This window comes from Leucopleurus acutus (genome assembly GCF_964270905.1).
Source record: "Leucopleurus acutus genome assembly, chromosome: 18".
NCBI classification, from domain to species: domain Eukaryota; kingdom Metazoa; phylum Chordata; class Mammalia; order Artiodactyla; family Delphinidae; genus Leucopleurus; species Leucopleurus acutus.
Window position 1 is genome coordinate 365,945 of NC_139160.1, and position 18,964 is coordinate 384,908.

The window sequence follows — 18,964 nt, forward strand, 5'->3', positions numbered from 1 at the left end:
AAAAACCTGCACACCACAACTAGAGAGAAGCCCGAGTGCTGCAATGAAGAGAAAAAGATCCCGCATGCCTCAACGAAGATCCTGTGTGCCGCAAGTAAGATCCGACGCAGCCAAATAAAAAAAGAAACTGAGATCTATTTTAATTAATGCAGTAATTATTTTTAATAATCTTTATTTTTAAAGAAAAAAATGGCAAGACATTCTAATATATTTTAATGTAATAGAGCATGAAAATTCACTAACATGATTTCAGATTCCATGTTGTGAATAACCGCTAAGAAACGACCACTTGTTGAGTTTGGTGCAGTATCAAAGAAATAACCAAAATTATTTGAAAAACCTATTAAAATACTTCTCTCCCCTTTTTCCAATTACATGTCCATGTGAGGCTGGGTTTTTTTTCACATACATCAACCAAATCAACATAACTGAAGAGATGGGAGGCAAAAGTAGATACGAGAATCAGCTGAGTTCTTTAAGCCAGAAGTTAAAGAGATTTTCAAAAACATTAAACAATGCAATTCTTCTCACTAATTTTTTAGAAAATTTTTTTTCATTAAAAAATGTTATTCTCTGGTTGTGCAGTGGTTAAGAATCTGCCCGCCAATGCAGGGGACACAGGTTCGAGCCCTCGTCCGGGAAGATCCCCACGTGCTGTGGGGCAACTAAGTCTGTGCACCACAACTAGTGACGCCCGCTCAGCCTAGAGCCCATGCTCTGCAACAAGAGAAGCCACTGCAATGAGAAGCCTGCGCACCACAACAAAGAGTAGCCCCTGCTCGCCACAACTAGAGAAAGCCCGCACACAGCAACAAAGACCCAACTCAGCCAAAAAAAAAAAAAAAAAAAAGTTATTTATAGCATGTAATTGGTTATTATTTTAAATGAATTAGTTTTTAAATTTCTAAGTTTTAATTTCTAACACAGTAAATATCAATAGCTATAGCCCATATTACACAAGCTTCTTGGGGTCCTCAATAATTTAAGAGTGTTACAGGGTCCTGAAACCAAAAGATGTGAAAATGGCCCTAAAGCAATTGTTTCATAACTCCATGGAGGTAGTTCTTATATTAATAAGTTTGACATCTGCTTCCCTATTGCTCTACCATAGTGCTATTTCTACCTTAAGAACTATCACAGGCTATTGTAAGTGATTTTGATTATTATTTTTATGTATTCCATAAAGGCACTCAATTATTTCAAGATACATACCACGTTCCCTATGTTCTCTAAGATAAACATCCAAATGCCCTAAACCACTCTTCATCTGCTACAGTTCTCATCACCAGCACTACCACCACTCCCCGAGTACCATCCAGCCACACTCTGCACATTCATTTGCCAATCTTTTCTTCTTTGTATTCTCAATGTCCAGCACAACCTCTGAAGAGAACAAGCATTTTACTGAATCAGTAAAGCATGTCTCTTAAAAGGTAGCCCAAGAAGCAAACACACTGCTCCAGACCGCTGTTTTTCAAACTGTGGGACATAATCCATTTTATCAGCAGACACAACAGATCATGAACGGCATTTTTTTTAATGACATACAATAGAATAAACAAAATATCCTTGTTACCTGCCAGGCACACCAATAAGAACTGATTCATGAAATTTCTTTGAAATTATGAGTCATCATTTAAGATGGTTTTGTTACTATGCGGCACGGTCAAAAAACTTTCAAAGCTACTGCTCCGGATCACATTTCCACTGCTTTCCCCCCACTGATAAGCACATCATGCTTTCTATTAATTGACCTGGCATACAACAGAAAAACTGTCCTCTGCTACCACAGACGATGTTTCTGGTGCGGCTCTTTAGCTGAGCAGCATGGCTTCTACACATCCGCATCTTTACGACCCTGAGCAGTTTTTCATTCATCAGGCAGGGGTTGTAAACCAGTAGCCCTAGGCCAAATTCAGCTCTGGATCTTTCATTCTGCTGGGTCTTTTTATAATTTTATTTTATAAATAAATATGAATGCCTTTAAGCAGGGCACACATGCTCCAGAATGGCACAGATCCCTCATCCCAATTATATTACACCACCACCATTCCATAGTTGTCTGCTTGGCTTCTTAAGAAATTGGAGTTTGCAACACATGATAGAGAAATGGTAGAAATGACCTCTCAAACAATGAAAGACAGGAAGTGTAGGTAACTGTCCATCGCTGTACTAAGCAAAGGTCTTACGTAAGTACATACTACCTGGGAGTGTATGCTGCCCAGACACCATGGTGAGCAGCTTCTCCTGTTCCGCCATGAGTCTTTGCAGTTGCTCTAACTGTTGCCTCTTCAGTTGTTCCTGCTTCTTCTGTTGTACTTCTTTCAGCTTTTTAAACATAAAATTAACTTGATTAAACTAACTTAATATTTCTTTATGGACCTTTGCCCCTTACATTTATCTTAATCCCTCCCATCTCCCTTCCCATATCTTCTCTAATAAAGAGTTTCAAAGAGGGATGTCTCTAGGGACATCCCTTGTGGTCCAGTGGTTAAGACCCCGTGCTCCCAATGCAGGGGGCCCGGGTTCAATCCCTGGTCAGGGAACTAGATCCCACATGCTGCAACTAAAGACCCTGCATGCCGCAACTAAGACCTGGCAGAGCCAAATAAATAAATAAAAATTTTAAAGTTCTAAAAATTAAAAAAAAAAAAGAGGGATCTCTAAGTAACTAAAACTGCCACCAAAACTAAACTCTCAACTAAGAAACAGAACAAGTCACATGAATCCTTTGACTCTTAAAACAGGATAGGTATCAGTACATTTATAATCAACTTTTCTTCCCTAATATTTGGTCAACCATTTCCAATTTAGTTTTTACAAAATGAGGGAGAAACCTAAAGATGTTACCGTAAGTGCTATATTTATATCTTACATATTAAATATGCTTTAATGTTTCATATCAAACAAAAGGCAAAATATGGTATTATGAGGCTTTCACAGTACAGGGGAAGAAACAAAAAGACCTGGAACAGGTGACCTTTTGTCGTACCTGCAATAACTGTGCAATAACACAGATACATATTAAGTCAAATCCCGTTTTACCTGTTCAAGCTTTTTAAAAAGTGGGTCTTTATAAGCCACTTCTTTGAATTCACTCACAGGATCTGAAATAAAGTCATTTTTGTTATCTTCCCAGTTTCCAGGAGCATGCTGACATGCCACTATTTGTGTTCCCTCTTTAGTCGAAGGAAAGACTCTCTGTGTTTCAGATTTATCTGATTGTAACTTGTAAGGGCTGTTGGGCTCCAACTTCTGTTCTTCATGAAGTGAATCTTCTTCACTTATAAAGCTGAAGCTATTTGAAAAATCTGTGGGGTTAATAGGAAAGCTGGTAGAAATGTTCACATTCACTCGCTTCTCTTCCTCTGCTTCCAAAATAGGAAATCCACGATTTAATATGACCCCAGCCCGAGAAGGACTGGTCATCCACTGGGTTAAGAAGTTCTGCCCACTGTTTAACTCTGAAGAGGCTGACATCAGGAACATTTTAGTCCAATGACACTACTGTATTTAAATAATGTAAAAGCTAGAAGAGCTGTTAATTTCCAACACCTGTAGAAACAAGACAGCCAACAAAAATTATTAGTTAAAGTTATTCAACCCAAACCTAACCCAGCATAAAAACCTATTGAATATTTCTTACAGGAAACACTTTAACTAGCAAAGCAATTGGGCAATAAGTTACATATTTTTAAAACGTCTTTAAAATACCCAAATTGAGGGGATCAAAACTCAAAGTTCCCTTCTGATTTAATCAGTTACTGATGAATTTACACAAGTGCTCAATCAGTTGACCAAAAACTAAGGGAGCTAAAGCATCTTCTAAGTTATTTGATTACCAAAGGAAAAATAGGCCACTATCAATATCCACTTTAACCACGTGCATGCGTCTGGCCCTAGTCCAGTACTGCTTCTTTGCCCAATACGGGGAACCCTGTTCTCCCTAGTCCCAGAACAGAAGTCACCACCACCCCATGGCTTCACCTGGCACTGTCTGCTGCTGTCCGTTCCTCCTCTTCTCTCTTATAACCCCTTGCCCAGCAGGCAGTCTCTCATCTGCATCCCTAGAGGTCTCTGACATCACTGCTTTGGCGTCATCTCATTATTAGCGGTATTTTGCTTCTGTGTTCATAATCTACCAAGCTGTGAGTTCCTTGAAGGTATCTGTATATTCACCACTGTCTAGCACCATCCGTCCCTGGGAGATAGAAGAAACTTGATAAATGTTTGCTAAAAGTAAGTTAAAATTAAATCAGAACTAAGGTTATATTGTTGAAAACAATTCAGTTTTATAAAGTATTGTTTGTGTTCATTCAATGTTCAACAATAAAAATTTCATTGGTTCATAGCACGGGACAGCTATGCTGTATGAATCATACTCTAAAACAACCAAATTCCTAGTGTAACTCTGTGACTAGTGCAACAGATAAGCAACTAACATTTACTGTGTTCTTACTCTGTGCCCAGTACTGCTGTAGGCACTGGGTAGACAGCAGTTAATAACTCAGAGTCTAGTGGGGAAAATACACACAAAAGCCATGTGGGGGTAGGAGACTGCAAGTTTAGACGGGGTGCACAGAAAGGCCTCACTTAGAGGAAAAGCTAAGGACCCGGTGGAAGAAGTGCATGTGGTGCAGCTATGAGGGGCAGAATAAGACCCAGTCACCCAGACTTCATAACTCCCATCTGCAGGAAGCCCCCACCAATGCCCCATTCCTCCCGAAAACCACCAGTTCCTACAGCCCATCACCACTATCCACCTTGACTCCTCCAGGGTTCACGTCTTTATGTTTGGGAATCTATTTATGTCAGCGCCCTTCATCCGTGCCACGCTAATCTCCACGCATGTGCTTATCATGTCTCCGTGTCCCAAGCATCCCAATGCCAAACACTCACTGTACGTCACAAGCAAAATCTATTATTCTTAACCTCTTCTCTCACCTTCCTGAGAAAACCTCCTCCTATGGAGCCCATACCCTTGGAATACGTACCTTCTTTATTGTTCTTTTTTAGACCTGGATTATTCTCCCTTCCTCTACCATCAAAATCCCCAATTTTGAACCTCGTATTATCAGACTATATAACCTACTATTCCTTTATTGTCTACCACAACCTACAGAGTGTCCTGGGATCCTCTCCTTCATTCCTGAAAATTCTCTGGCTAAACAACTCGAAGAACAGAGTTGCCATTAACTGAAATGGAGGAAACTGGGGATAAAACAAAACAAAACAAAAAAAATGGCAGCGTGATTTGTTTTCTCACTGATATCACACGTTGACAACCACAGCTACTACGGCATTTAAAAAAAAAAACCTACTGCTATAGGCAGTTGCTATAGGCAACGACATGGATGAGAAAAGTGGAATCAAAGTCTGACACGAGGGCTTCCCTGGTGGCGCAGTGGTTGAGAGTCCGCCTGCCAATGCAGGGGACGCGGGTTCATGCCCCGGTTCATGCCCCGGTCCGGGAGGAGCCCACATGCCTTGGAAAGGCTGGGCCCATGAGCCATGGCCGCTGAGCCTGCGCATCCAGAGCCTGTGCTCTGCAACGGGAGAGGCCACAACAGTGAGAGGCCCGCGTACCGAAAAAAAAAAAAAAAGTCTGACACGAATACTGTGTGATTCCACTTAGTATGAAGTTTGAGAAGAGGCAGAATAAACTCCCAGGTCCAGAAGTCAGAAGCATGGCTGTCTAGGAAGCTGGTATCGCCTGGGAAGGGGTTTCTGCCTTCAGGATGCTAGGGATGTTCTGTATCTGGGAGGTGACTACACTGGTATATATGTTTGGGCTGTACACTTAAGATTAAGGCACTCTGAGAATTCCCTGGCAGTCCAGTGGTTAGGACTCCGCACTCTCGCTGCCAAGGGCCCAGGGTTCGATCCCTGGTTGGGGAACTAAGATCTGGCAAGCCACATGGTGTGGCCAAAAAAAAAAAAGATTAAGGCACTTTACTGGATATCTCTTACTCCTGAATAATTTTTTTAAACTGTGGTAAGCAAACTAATTCTAACTATTTCTGAGTTGGAAACCTATGTAAAAAGGCAAAACTCTTCACCAGAATCAACCAAGTAACCCTGACTGAATTTAAACGACCTCGTCAGGAAACTTATGAAATCCAAATTTAGAACAAAGACAAGCTACAAGGTCATTCGGTAACATCAAAAACCAGAAAAGGTTTTTAAAAACAACAGAAAAGATCAATGAAACTAAAAGCTGGTTCCCTGAAAGGATAAACAAAATTGATAAACCACTGGCCAGACTCATCAAGAAAAAGAGGGAGAGGGCCCAAATCGATAAAATCAGAAATGAGGGACTTCCCTGGTGGCGCAGTGGGTAAGAGTCTGACTGCCAGTGCAGGGGACACGGGTTCAAGCCCTGGTCCGGGAGGATCCCACATGCCACGGAGCTACTAGGCCAGTGCGCCACAACTACTGGGACTGCGAGCCACAACTACTGAGCCCATGTGCCACAACTATCGAAACCTGTGCACCTAGAGCCCGTGCTCCGCAACAAGAGAAGCCAGTGCAATGAGAAGCCCGTGCACAATTAAGAGTAGCCCCCACTTGCCACAACTAGAGAAAGCCCAGGTACAGCAGTGGAGACGCAATGCAGCCAAAAATAAATAAATAAATAAATTTATTTTTTAAAAATTTCAAAAGATTGCATTACGTTCCTTAAAAAGAAAAAAAATGAAAGAGAAGTTACAACCAACACTACAGAAATACAAAAGATCATATGAGACTATTATGAGCAACTATATGCCAATAAAATGGACAACCTAGAAGAAATGGACAGATTCTTAGAAAGGTACAATAATCTCCCAAGACTGAGCCGGGAAGAAGTAGAAAATATAAACACATATATATGGAATTTAAGAAAAAAAAAATGTCATGAACAACTTAGGGGTAAGACAGGAATAAAGACACAGACCTACTAGAGAATGGACTTGAGGATATGGGGAGGGGAAAGGGTAAGCTGTGACATAGCGAGAGAGTGGCATGGACATATGTACACTACGAAACGTAAAATAGCTAGTGGAAAGCAGCCGCATAGCACAAGGAGATCAGCTCGGTGCTTTGTGACCACCTAGAGGGGTGGGATAGAGAGGGTGGGAGGGAGGGAGATGCAAGAGGGAAGAGATATGGGAACATATGTATATGTATAACTGATTCACTTTGTTATAAAGCAGAAACTAGCACACCATTGTAAAGCAATTATACTCCAATAAAGATGTAAAAAAAAAAAGAAAGAAAAAGAAAATATGAACAGACCAATTACCAGTACTGAAACTGAATGAGTAACTAAAAAACTCCCAACAAGCTAGAGTCCAGAACCAGATGACTTTACGGGTTAATTCTACCAAACACTGAGAGAAGAGTTAACGCCTACTGTTCTCAAACTATTCCAAAAAATTGCAGAGGGAGGAACACGTCTGAACTCATTCTATTTAAATGTGCCACCATCACCCGGATACCAAAACCAGACAAAGACATCACAAAAAAAAGAAAATCACAGGTCAGTATCACTGATGAACACAGATGCAAAAATCCTCAACAAAATTCTAGCAAACCAACTCCAACAATACATTAAAAGGATCATACACCATGATCAAGTGGGATTTATCCCAGAGATGCAAGGATTTTTCAATATCTGCAAATCAATTAATGTGATACAACACATTAACAAATTGAAGAATAAAAACATTATGATCATCTCAGTAGATGCGGAAAAAAACTTTTGATAAAATTCAACATTCATTTATGATAAAAACTCTTAGGAAATGGGCATAAAGGGAACATCCCTCAACATAACAAAGGCCATATATAACAAACCCATAGCTAACATCATACTCAATAGTGAAAAGCATTTTTTCTAAGATCAGGAACAAGAAAAGGATGCCCACTCTCACCACTTTTATTCAACATGGTTTTGGAAGTCATAACCACAGCAATCAGAGAAGAAAAAGAAAAGGAATCCAAATAGGAAAAGAAGTAAAACTGTCACTGTTTGCAAATGACATGATGCTACACACAGAAAATTGTAAAGATACTACCAGAAAACTACTAGAGCTCATCAATGAATTCAGTAAATTTGCTGAACACAAAATTAATACACAGAAATCTGTTGCATTTCTATACACTTACAATGAAATGTCAGAAGGAGAAATTAAGGAAACAACCCCACTTGCCATCACATAAAAAAATGAAATACTTATGAATAAACCTACCTAAGGAGGCAAAAGACCTGTACTCCAAAAACTATAAAACACTGATGAAAGAAAATGAAGACAACACAAAAAGATGCAAAGATATACTGTGTTCTTGGATTGAAAGAATCAATATTGTTAAAATGACCATACTACCCAAGGCAATCTACAGATTTGATGCAATCCCTATCAAATTACCAATGGCATTTTTCACAGAACTAGAGCAAAAAATTTTAATTTGTATGGAAGCACAAAAAACCCCGAATAGCCAAAAGAATATTGAGAAAAAAACAACAGAACTGGAGAAATCACACTCCCTGATTTCAGACTATATTACAAAGCTACAGTAATCAAGACATTATGGCACTGGCACAAAAACAGACATACAGATCAATGGAACAGGATAGAAAGCCCAGAAATAAACCCACACACTTATGGTCAATTAATCTATGACAAAGGAGGCAAGAATACACAATAGAGAGAAGACAGTCTCTTCAATAAGTGGCACTGGGAAAACTGGACGGCTACATGTAAAAGAATGAGATTAGAACATTCTGTAAGGCCATATACAAAAATAAATTCAAAATGGATTAAAGACCTAAATGTAAGACAGGATACTACAAAACTCCTAGAGTAAAACACAGGCAGAACACTCTTTGACACAAATTGTAGCAATATTTTTTCAATCCGTCTCCTGAGTAATGAAAATAAAATCAAAACAAAAAAACAAAATGGGACCTAATAAAACTTAAAAGCTTTTGCACAGCAAAGGAAACCATAAGCAAAACAAAAAGACAACCTGCAGAATGGGAGAAAATATTTACAAATGAAGCGACCAACAAGATATTAATTTCCAAAATATAAAAACAGATCATACAGCTCAACATCAAGAAAACAAACAACCCAATCAACACATGAGCAGAAGACCTAAATAGATGTTTCTCCAAAGAAGACATACAGATGGGCAACAGGCAAATGAAAAGATGCTTAACATCAGTAATCATCAGGGAAATGCAAATCAAAACCACAATGAGGTATCACCTCACACCAGTCAGAATGGCATCACTAAAAAGTCTACAAATAATGAATGCTGAAGAAGGTGTGAAAAGGGAACACTCCTACACTGTTGGTGGGAATGTAAGTTAGTGCAGCCACTATGTAGAACAGTAAGGAAGCTCCTTAAAAAACTAACAGAACTACTATATGATCCAGCAATCCCACTCCTGGTCATATATCCACAGAAAACCCTAATTCTAGAAGATACATGCACCCCAATGTTCATAGCAGCACAATTTACAGTAGCCAAGACATGGACGCAACCTAAATGTCCACTGACAGATGAATAAGGAAGATGTGGTACATATATACAATGGAGTAGTAGCCATAAAAAATAATGGAAAATTGCCATTTGCGGCAACATGGATGGACCTAGAGATGACCACATTAAGTGAAGTCAGACAGAGAAAGACACGTATCATATGATATAACTTACATGTGGAATCTAAAAAAAAAAAAAGATACAAATGCACTCATTTACAAAACAGAAACACACAGAAAACACTTACGGTTACCAAAGTAGATTGGCAGGGGGTGGGGGTGGGAGGCATAAATCAGAAGTTTAGGATTAACAAACACACACTACTAAACATAAAACAGGTAAACAACAAGGATCTGCTGTACAGCACAGGGAACTCTACTCAATATCTTGTAATAACCTATAAAGGAAAACAACCTGAAAAAGAATATGTATGTATGTATAATTGAATCACTTTGCTGTACACTTGAAACACAACATTGTAAATTAACTATACTCTAATTAAAACAAAAAAAACTAGCAAAGTTCCCTACTAGACTGGCAAGCGCAAGCACCGTTGTGATGCAGCACTCAGACGTCTGCATGTAAAACAGAGCAGGACCCTATGGTCCCTGCCCCCCATGTCCTCAGCCTGCCTTTTTGTCTGTGGAAAAACCAAAGAATAAGTTTAACCAGAGAAGTGAGAAAATGCAGAAGCAAAGAAAAGCAGTCAAACAGGACAAAACAATAATAGTTTAGTCATTAAGCAAAGGCAAGGCACTTTAGCTCCTTCTCAAGGGCTGTAGCTAATATCGGGAGCCCTCTCCGGTGGGCTGTCTTGTAGATAATGAAACCCCATCAGGTGGGAGAAGTGAACTACATTAACGGTAGCCATGACATAAGCTGCCGCGATTCTAAAAACTGGCCTCAAGAAAATGGGAACAAACCGACTTTGGAACCTAAGATTAACTACTTAAAACAGTCAAGATGACGCTGGCCAGAGCACCGCATGACCAGCTTCAAGATGCCTGTCCGAGCTGCCTGCGTTGCTTCCACGTGGGCCCCTCCCGCCGCCTATAACAGCTCTTGACGCACGACTGTCGACTGTGGCCGCGAAGGGCAGGGGAGGGCAGTCGGCCTTTGGACAGGAGTCGCCCTCCCCGCTCCCGGCACCCAAAAGAAAGCAAACCTTCCTTTCCACCAGCCTTGCCTCTTCACTGGCTTTTGCGCAGGAGCGTCCGGAACTCACTTTCGGTAACACATATGTCGCCCACGTAAAAAAGAAACCTCCCCTGCTTCATTTCAGCTTCATCACTATGATCCTAGAGGTATATTTACTGTCGGCATGACGCACAGAAATACAATTCCACCTTAACCTGTTACTTAGTATTGATGCTAAGGCCTTGGTAAAGGGAGCATATACAGCAAAATGCCCAGAATGGATTATTAGTAGGTGGACTCAGATCTTCCTGATATCAAAATCTGTTTGAAACAAACGGACAACCTTGAAACCTCCAAAGACTACCACGTAAACATTATTTAAAGCAGCGGGCCGGGGGGGATAAATTCTCTACCTCGCGAGGAGGAAAACGTAGACGCAAACAATTCAAAGCCTCCCTCAGGCCTTGAGAAGTAACTGGTCGCTTAGAAAGGTGACTTACCGGTCTCCCAAAGTACACGTCCTTGAAAGCCACCAACCCACAGCAAAGCTTTCAAACCCGAAGCTTTGCAAGACCGCACCTGCCGGCAGGGAGACCGGCCCAGACCAGCAGGAAGGTGACGCACCCACGCGCTCCTCCCGCAGCTGCGGCCCCGCGCCTCCGCGCAGCAGCTCAGAGTGCAGCCGAGACCACAAGCGGCGGGAGCCCGCGAGAAGCCGCCGCGGAACAGCGCTAGCAGGCCCGACACTGACCCAGAGCTCCCCTCGCCGCCCGGCGCCGCTCCCCGCGCGCCCCGCCGTCCCTCGTGGACGCACGGCGACGTACACACCAGCTTCTCCGGTCCTCCCCACCCCCACCCCACCCCCGCCACGAAGTCCCGCTCCTCGGCCCCGGCCTCTCAGTCCACTCACGCCAGCGCCCCAGCCGTCGTCGCCGCTGCCGCTACCCTTACAAACCACCCGCCACAGCCTCCGCAGCCAGCCCGGCTCCGCCCAGGCCCGAGGGCTCCTGGGAAATGTAGTTCCTACCTGCCCCTCTGCGCTTGCGAGAGCACGCAGCCGGACTCACGCAAACTACCACTCCCGGCGACCCAGCGTTCCACGTTACTAGGCGCTCACGGCCCGGCGTCTTCCGCCCGGGAGCGGGGGGCAAGGGGTGGTGGTGGCGGGCGGAGAGGCGGGGGGAAACAGTTCCCGGAGAGAACTTCCGGGACAGACCGAGCCCCTCCCCTGCCTTTCAAAACTTCGGCTGGCGCCCTCGCGGTTGGGGCGGGGGCGTCTGTCTAGTTCCGCGTGTCTTTTGTTTTTTGTTTTTTGTTTTTGTCTTCTTTGCCACGAGTGACCAAGTAAACGAAAAAAGGACAGTCGGCCACACTCTCTGATGAGTCAAAAGTAACCTTGTGATGAAGTCACTCCTAAAGTAGCTATCGCTCGTCTTTTGTGCCTAATGCATAGTTGGCTCTTTGCCCATTAGGTAATAAAGCCTAATTTTATTTTGTTTATTTTTTATTAAAATAAACCTAGTTCTGTTTTGAACACTAAAGTGCAAAACTCGAAAACCGTTTTCTTAATTGCCATTGCAGATGCAGACACTGCAAGTTACCATTGTGTACACACCCAGGCTTTGTGTCTGTTTAAATAAATATTTAAAGAAATCAAATGAAGTGCTATTTCCAACAACCGGTACAGTGGAAGAAGCAAACTACTGTTGCCAAGTCCAAGCTTGTATTGCTTGCGCCGCAGGAGAGGCCAAAAATCCGAGAGAGCAGTACTTGGGACAAGGACTAACGACTGTATTCGGAAAGCCAGCAGACAGAGAAGATGGTGAGCTTGTGCCCCTAAAGAACCATCTTGCCTGAGTTAGAATTCAGGCTCCTTTTATACTCAAAGGGCAGTAAAGTCAAACATCTCCTGGTTCCCATGAGCCTCTGGAGGGGATGGGTTAATTTCTTCCTCCCTGCAGTCAGTCATTCACAGGTGAGCCTGGTCAGGAGGTTTGTGAGCTAAACAAAGGTATTTTAGCTTAATGCTCATCACCTGGCAGGCAGGGTTCCCAGAGATGGGCCGTTGTGTATAACTTAAGCTTACAGGCAACATCCCTTTAGTGATTCACTTGTAATAGAATACAGAAGGTTCTTTCCTATTACAGTCCCCCAGTGTCAATGTCCATTCCACAATCTTGTGGAAAAGAAGCTAATACCATTCTGCTGAATGGAGGTGATGAATATTCCTTAGAATCTTTAGTCAGTCCTTTTTACCCACAGCTGTTTGAACCCGATGAAACTTAGCACTTGTTGTCTAATTTGTAACTGAACGTGGGGTTTTGGTTCCACTTCCCAACATATGCTAGATTCCTGTATTTCTCTGGACAAAATTAAACAAATTGATTGCCCCTTCTCCAATGGAATTCCCATCTACTTCGGTTGGATGGACAGACCTGTTGGAGGTAAACTCATGAATAGTATAAGCACCCAAAGTTTTAATGTGATTGGCCACTGCTAGCTCTTTAGCATTATAGATGCTCTTGCCTGGGCACACACCTGCAATGGCCTGCCATACAGTATTCTAAAGGGGCTTAATTTAAGCCTGCTTCTGGGAGCCACTGAGCAGGAGCAAGACAAGGTTGTCCACTCTCACCACTATTATTCAACATAGTTTTGGAAGTTTTAGCCACAGCGATCAGAGAAGAAAAAGAAATAAAAAGAATCGAAATCGGAAAAGAAGTAAAGCTGTCACTGTTTGCAGATGACATGATACTATACATAGAGAATCCTAAACATGCTACCAAAAAACTACTAGAGCTTATCAACGAATTTGGTAAAGTAGCAGGATACAAAATTAATGCACAGAAATCTCTTCCATTCTTATACACTAATAATGAAAAATCTGAAAGAGAAATTAAGGAAACACTCCCATTTACCACTGCAACAAAAAGAATAAAATACCTAGGAATAAACCTACCTAAGGAGACAAAATTTCTATATGCAGAAAACTGTAAGACACTGATGAAAGAAACAGATGGAGAGCTATACCATGTTCTTGGATTGGAAGAATCAACATTGTGAAAATGACTATACTACCCAAAGCAATCTACAGATTCAATGCAATCCCTATCAAACTACCAATGGCATTTTTCACAGAACTAGAACAAAATAATTGCACAATTTGTATGGAAACACAAAAGTCCCCAAATAACCAAAGCAATCTTGAGAAAGAAAAACAGAGCTGGAGGAATCAGGCTCCCAGACTTCAGACTATAATACAAAGCTACAGTAATCAAGGCAGTATGGTACTGGCACAAAAACAGGAATATAGATCAATGGAACAGGATAGAAAGCCCAGAGATAAATCCACACACATATGGTCACCTTATCTTTGATAAAGGAGGCAAGAATATACAATGGAGAAAAGACAGCCACTTCAATAAGTGGTGCTGGGAAAACTGGACAGCTACATGTAAAAGAATGAAATTAGAACACTCCCTAACACCATACACAAAAATAAACTCAAAATGGATTAAAGACCTAGATATAAGGCCAGACACTATAAAACTCTTAGAGGAAAACATAGGCAGAACACTCTATGACATAAATCACAGCAAGATCCTTTTTGACCCACCTCCTAGAGAAATGGAAATAAAACCAAAAAAAAAACAAATGGGACCTAGTGAAACTTAAAAGCTTTGCACAGCAGAGGAAACCATAAACAAGACGAAAAGACAACCCTCAGAATGGGAGAAAATATTTGCAAATGAAGCAAATGGCAAAGGATTAATCTCCAAAATTTACAAGCAGCTCATGCAGCTCAATATAAAAAAAACAAACAACCCAATCCAAAAATGGGCAGAAGACCTAATTATACATTTCTCCAAAGAAGATATACAGATTGCCAACAAACACATAAAAGGATGCTCAACATCACTAATCATTACAGAAATGCAAATCAAAACTACAATGAGGTATAGTACAATGACCTCACACCAGTCAGAATGGCCATCATCAAAAAATCTACAAACAATAAATGCTGGAGAGGGTGTGGAGAAAAGGGAACGCTCTTGCACTGTTGGTGGGAATGTAAATTGATACAGTCACTATAGAGAACAGTATGGAGTTTCCTTAAAAAACTAAAAATAGAACTACCATATGACCCAGCACTCCCACTACTGGGCATATACCCTGAGAAAAGCACAATTCAAAGAGTCATGTACCACAATGTTCATTGCAGCTCTACAATAGCCAGGACATGGAAGCAACTTAAGTGTCCATCAACAGGTGAATGGATAAAGAAGATGTGGCATATATATACAATGGAATATTACTCATCCATAAAAAAAACGAAATTGAGTTATTTGCAGTGAGGTGGATGGACCTAGAGACTGTCATACAGAGTGAAGTAAGTCAGAAAGAGAAAAACAAATACCATATGCTAACACATATATATGGAATCTAAAAAAGAAAAGATGCAGACGTAGAGAATGGACTTGAGGACACGGGGAGGGGGAAGGGTAAGCTGGGACGAAGTGAGAGAGTGGCATGGACGTATATACACTACCAAATGTAAAATAGATAGCTAGTGGGAAGCAGCCGCATAGCACAGGGAGATCAGCTCGGTGCTTTGTGACCACCTAGAGGGGTGGGATACGGAGGGTGAGAGGGAGACGCAAGAGGGAGGAGATATGGGGACATATGTATATGTATAGCTGATTCGCTTTGTTATGAAGCAGAAGCTAACACACCATGGTAAAGCAATTATACTCCAATAAAGATGTAAAAAAAAAAAGACCAGTTCAGAGGACTTAAGAACTCACCCAGGACAAATCTAGATCCAGAGGTGGGTCTGAGCAGCCATGCTGGCTTCAGCCTGCCATGTCCAGCACAGGCCGGGCACATGACACAGACTGTTCTGAAAACGGTGAAAGATTCATTACAGAGTTTTTTTTTTTTTTTTTCACTGTTGGGCATTGAGAGCAAGTTAGATTAACCTACATAGCATAGTCTAATATCTTTCACAGTATCTATCATCATTCCCATCTACACACTGATAATTTTGAATCAATTTGAGTGTAAAAGACAATCAATACCTATGAAGTTAATAAATATGAAGTTAATAAATAATCAATACCTATGAAGTTAATAAATAAATGCGAAAGAAATGCAGTATATGAGTCTAAAGTTCTACATGGCTTCTTAAAGCATATGTACCCCAAACTGCAATATCAATTAGACATCAATATCAATTAGACATCAATATCAATTAGACATCACATTTGATCTTACTTTGTTAATCTTCGTGTTAAAGGAGAGAACAAATATCAAAATTAAAAGTACAAATTATAAGTCTGACACCTTTAATTAAATAATTAATTAGTTAGTTAATTCGTTTATTTATTTATTTATTTATTTGCCCTATGCAGGCCTCTCACTGCTGTGGCCTCTCCCGTTGCGGAGCACAGGCTCCGGACGCGCAGTCTCAGCGGCCATGGCTCACGGGCCCAGCTGCTCACGTGGCATGTGGGATCTTCCCGGACCGGGGCACGAACCCGTGTCCCCCGCATTGGCAGGCGGACTCTCAACCACTGCGCCACCAGGGAAGCCCCGTTTATTTATTTTAAAGCGGAGCTGACTGTAGTCCAGAGAGGTGTGGGTCTGTCTGGAGTGACCGGCTTCTAAGGGTCAGAGCCCAGAGTGAACACAGGCCTCACGCCTCTGTGAGGGGCCTCTGCTTCTGCTTCACATCACCGCTGCCATCCACTGCAGCCTCGCTATAGAATCAGAGCTCTAGAATTATGTGAAGGAGAAATCCAGTTCATTCCACAAGACCTTTTAACCATCTTTCAAATATCTAAGGAGGCATTAGGGACTTATAATGTATTTTGTATAGAATTAGGAGATCTACAAGAAGAATTTTATGGAAATTCTGTTTAAAAGTTCATTTTAATGTTAAAATTTTATTATACAAATTTCAGGTTTTATACAGAGAATGTTGGAATTCCTCATTTTCCTCAAGATTTTGAAGTTGCAAAATATAACACCTTGGTAAAAGTAAGAGTCTGATTTCTATTTGGAGGAACAGAACTGTTTGAAAGTTCTGTTCTAATTATTTTTCCTGTTTGATAATTTTTTTGTTGTTTGAAAAATTGTGCATATCCTGAATAAATATTCCTTAGTATATGAGTTGATTTTTAATAGTCAAGAAAATTTTTACATTTAAAATTTAATGTTTAATTTTTAGCTTATTGTAAAAGAAATGCATGCTTATAATAAAAATGTAAACAGTATAAAATCTTAATATGACATTAAAAAATAAAGGTACTCCTCCCTGTTATTAACAGTTTCTTGTATTTTAAGAGTAGACACGAAGTCTACTTTGACACCAAGTATTTATACTATGTTGAATTTCCATTATTTTTCATTAGAAAGAAAAACAAAAAACTTTTCCTGCGACGTCATACAAATGCAAAATAACACCAGCATTCAAAATGATGTTCCATTTGTATCTTTTAGATATTTTAATAAAATGTTACTTGAAAATAACATTTCTTCTGTGATTAAGAAAATATGAAAAGTGGTACAGTTTAAACATATACAGGTGCATCTATAGCAAAAATACTGGAAGGAAATATAACAAAATATTACTAGTGATTATATATCTGTAGTAGGACTTCAGATGATTTTTATTTTTTCTATTTACTTTCTATATTTTCTAAATTATATCTGCAAATGAACATGTATCAGTTTTATAATCAACATTTTAAAATGGCGTGTATGGTTTGTTATTTAATGAATGCAGCTTATGAAAGAACAACCTGTTTTCCAGGTAGGGACAGAGGGAGGTAAGGAGACGGCCATGGTGGAGCTGAGGTGCCCCCAGAGCCCCAAGGACCCCGGGGACCACAGCTTTCTTATATCCGCACACTTCCTCCCAGCCGACGGCATCGAGGTACAGTCTTCATGTTGACTCCTATGTGTTTATCCACCTTGCTCATAGCTAATTTCTCAGCAAAGGAAAACACTCCCTGGGGTGCAGGTTCCTGCTCCTGTTCTGAGTCACTTATGGAAACTTTCCTAATGTCCACACCTCACAGAGATCCCTTCACACACTTCACTAAGCACCTGCTGTGTAGCAAGCAGCCAACTAGAGGCCAGGCCCAAAGATGAAAAGACTTCATACCCCGCCCCTCGGAAACTGCCACCTGGGAGGGACAACACATCGTGATCCCATCCCCCATGACTCAACTGATCCTGAAATGTACGTGAAGTGCCCTGGGCTCAGGGACAGCAAGGAGGGCTGCATAGAGGCCACGACCTCCGCTAGGTCTGTGTCAGGTCAAGGGCATGGTTCCAACCTAAAACAATAATGGAACAAAAACAAACCCAGAGCCGATACCTAAAGTTCCAGTAAAATCTGCAGCCCATGTCAGAGCGTCTTCTGTCCAGACACTCAGACTTCCGGAGGGCACAGGGCTCCTCAGCAGCGTCCACAGAGCAGTTCCCTCAGGTTCTGGGAGCTCCTCACTTTGCCCCACTCGAGGTGTCAGCTCTGGTTTGAGGAAGGAGATTCACATCTATCCAGGGGCCCAGACCTCCTGTGATGCAACCCAGGGAAGGGCAGTTATGCAGGGCCCTGGGCCCAGGGCTCGGGCTTGCCGCCCGCTGTCTGCATTCACTCACTGACCTCCAGTCCCGGGACAGGTTATTAAGGAGAGGTCTCTGATACCCAAGGAGTTTTGCCTAATGTTATATCTGGCATCCACTCTTATCCAGATTCCATGGAAACATATAAAAAGTTAACCCAAGGTCAAATGTGTCCAAGAAGGAGAAAGGCTTTTGTTAACCTTTTACCTAAAAATGTATACCATATTTTGTGGAGAATTTAGTTGTGTGGGTAAAAAGTAAGTAAAAATCAAGTTGGAAACCATGATAGGATGTGTTAGAGTTTTTTCTTCATTGGAAAGGAAGCCGTCCCTTCTGGCCTCCCTCACTCACCTCGTGCGCGACCGTGAGTCTGTTTCCTCGAAGGGAGTAACCCTCCCTGACCAGATGGACAGAGCTTTTCTGTATAAGAGGCTTTTTGAGCTGGCCCTTCTCCTTTGTTAAACCATTTTGGTGGAAATCTCCCAAAATTATGTTAAATTTTACCTTCCTGAATGAAGTGACTTGGACGTGGTGTGTGCCCTGCAGCTAGCGCAGGAGGGTTATGCCAAGCAAGCCCTCCACATTCTCCAAGGTTAAGGCGGGGGCAGGATTTCGGGATGACAAACACCCCATCAGGACGGCTGGGATGACGGAGGCATTCGCCTAT

At 41.5% G+C, this 18,964-nt stretch overlaps 1 protein-coding gene across 1 annotated transcript in view; it reads right to left on the bottom strand.

Annotated features, from left to right (window-relative positions):
• The window catches only part of CPAP (centrosome assembly and centriole elongation protein), a gene marked incomplete at its 3' end in the record, with an annotated part of 46,502 nt that extends 42,357 nt beyond the window's left edge, over positions 1-4,145 (bottom strand). Inside the window, exons 1-3 of the mRNA XM_082859332.1 lie at positions 3,988-4,145; positions 3,046-3,555; positions 2,205-2,328 (exon numbers count right to left, since the gene is read on the bottom strand). Of these exons, the coding sequence (XP_082715458.1) occupies positions 2,205-2,328; positions 3,046-3,489 (568 nt within the window). The 5' untranslated portion in view covers positions 3,490-3,555; positions 3,988-4,145. The remainder of the gene's footprint in view (positions 1-2,204; positions 2,329-3,045; positions 3,556-3,987) is intronic.
• Positions 4,146-18,964: the final 14,819 nt, after the last annotated feature.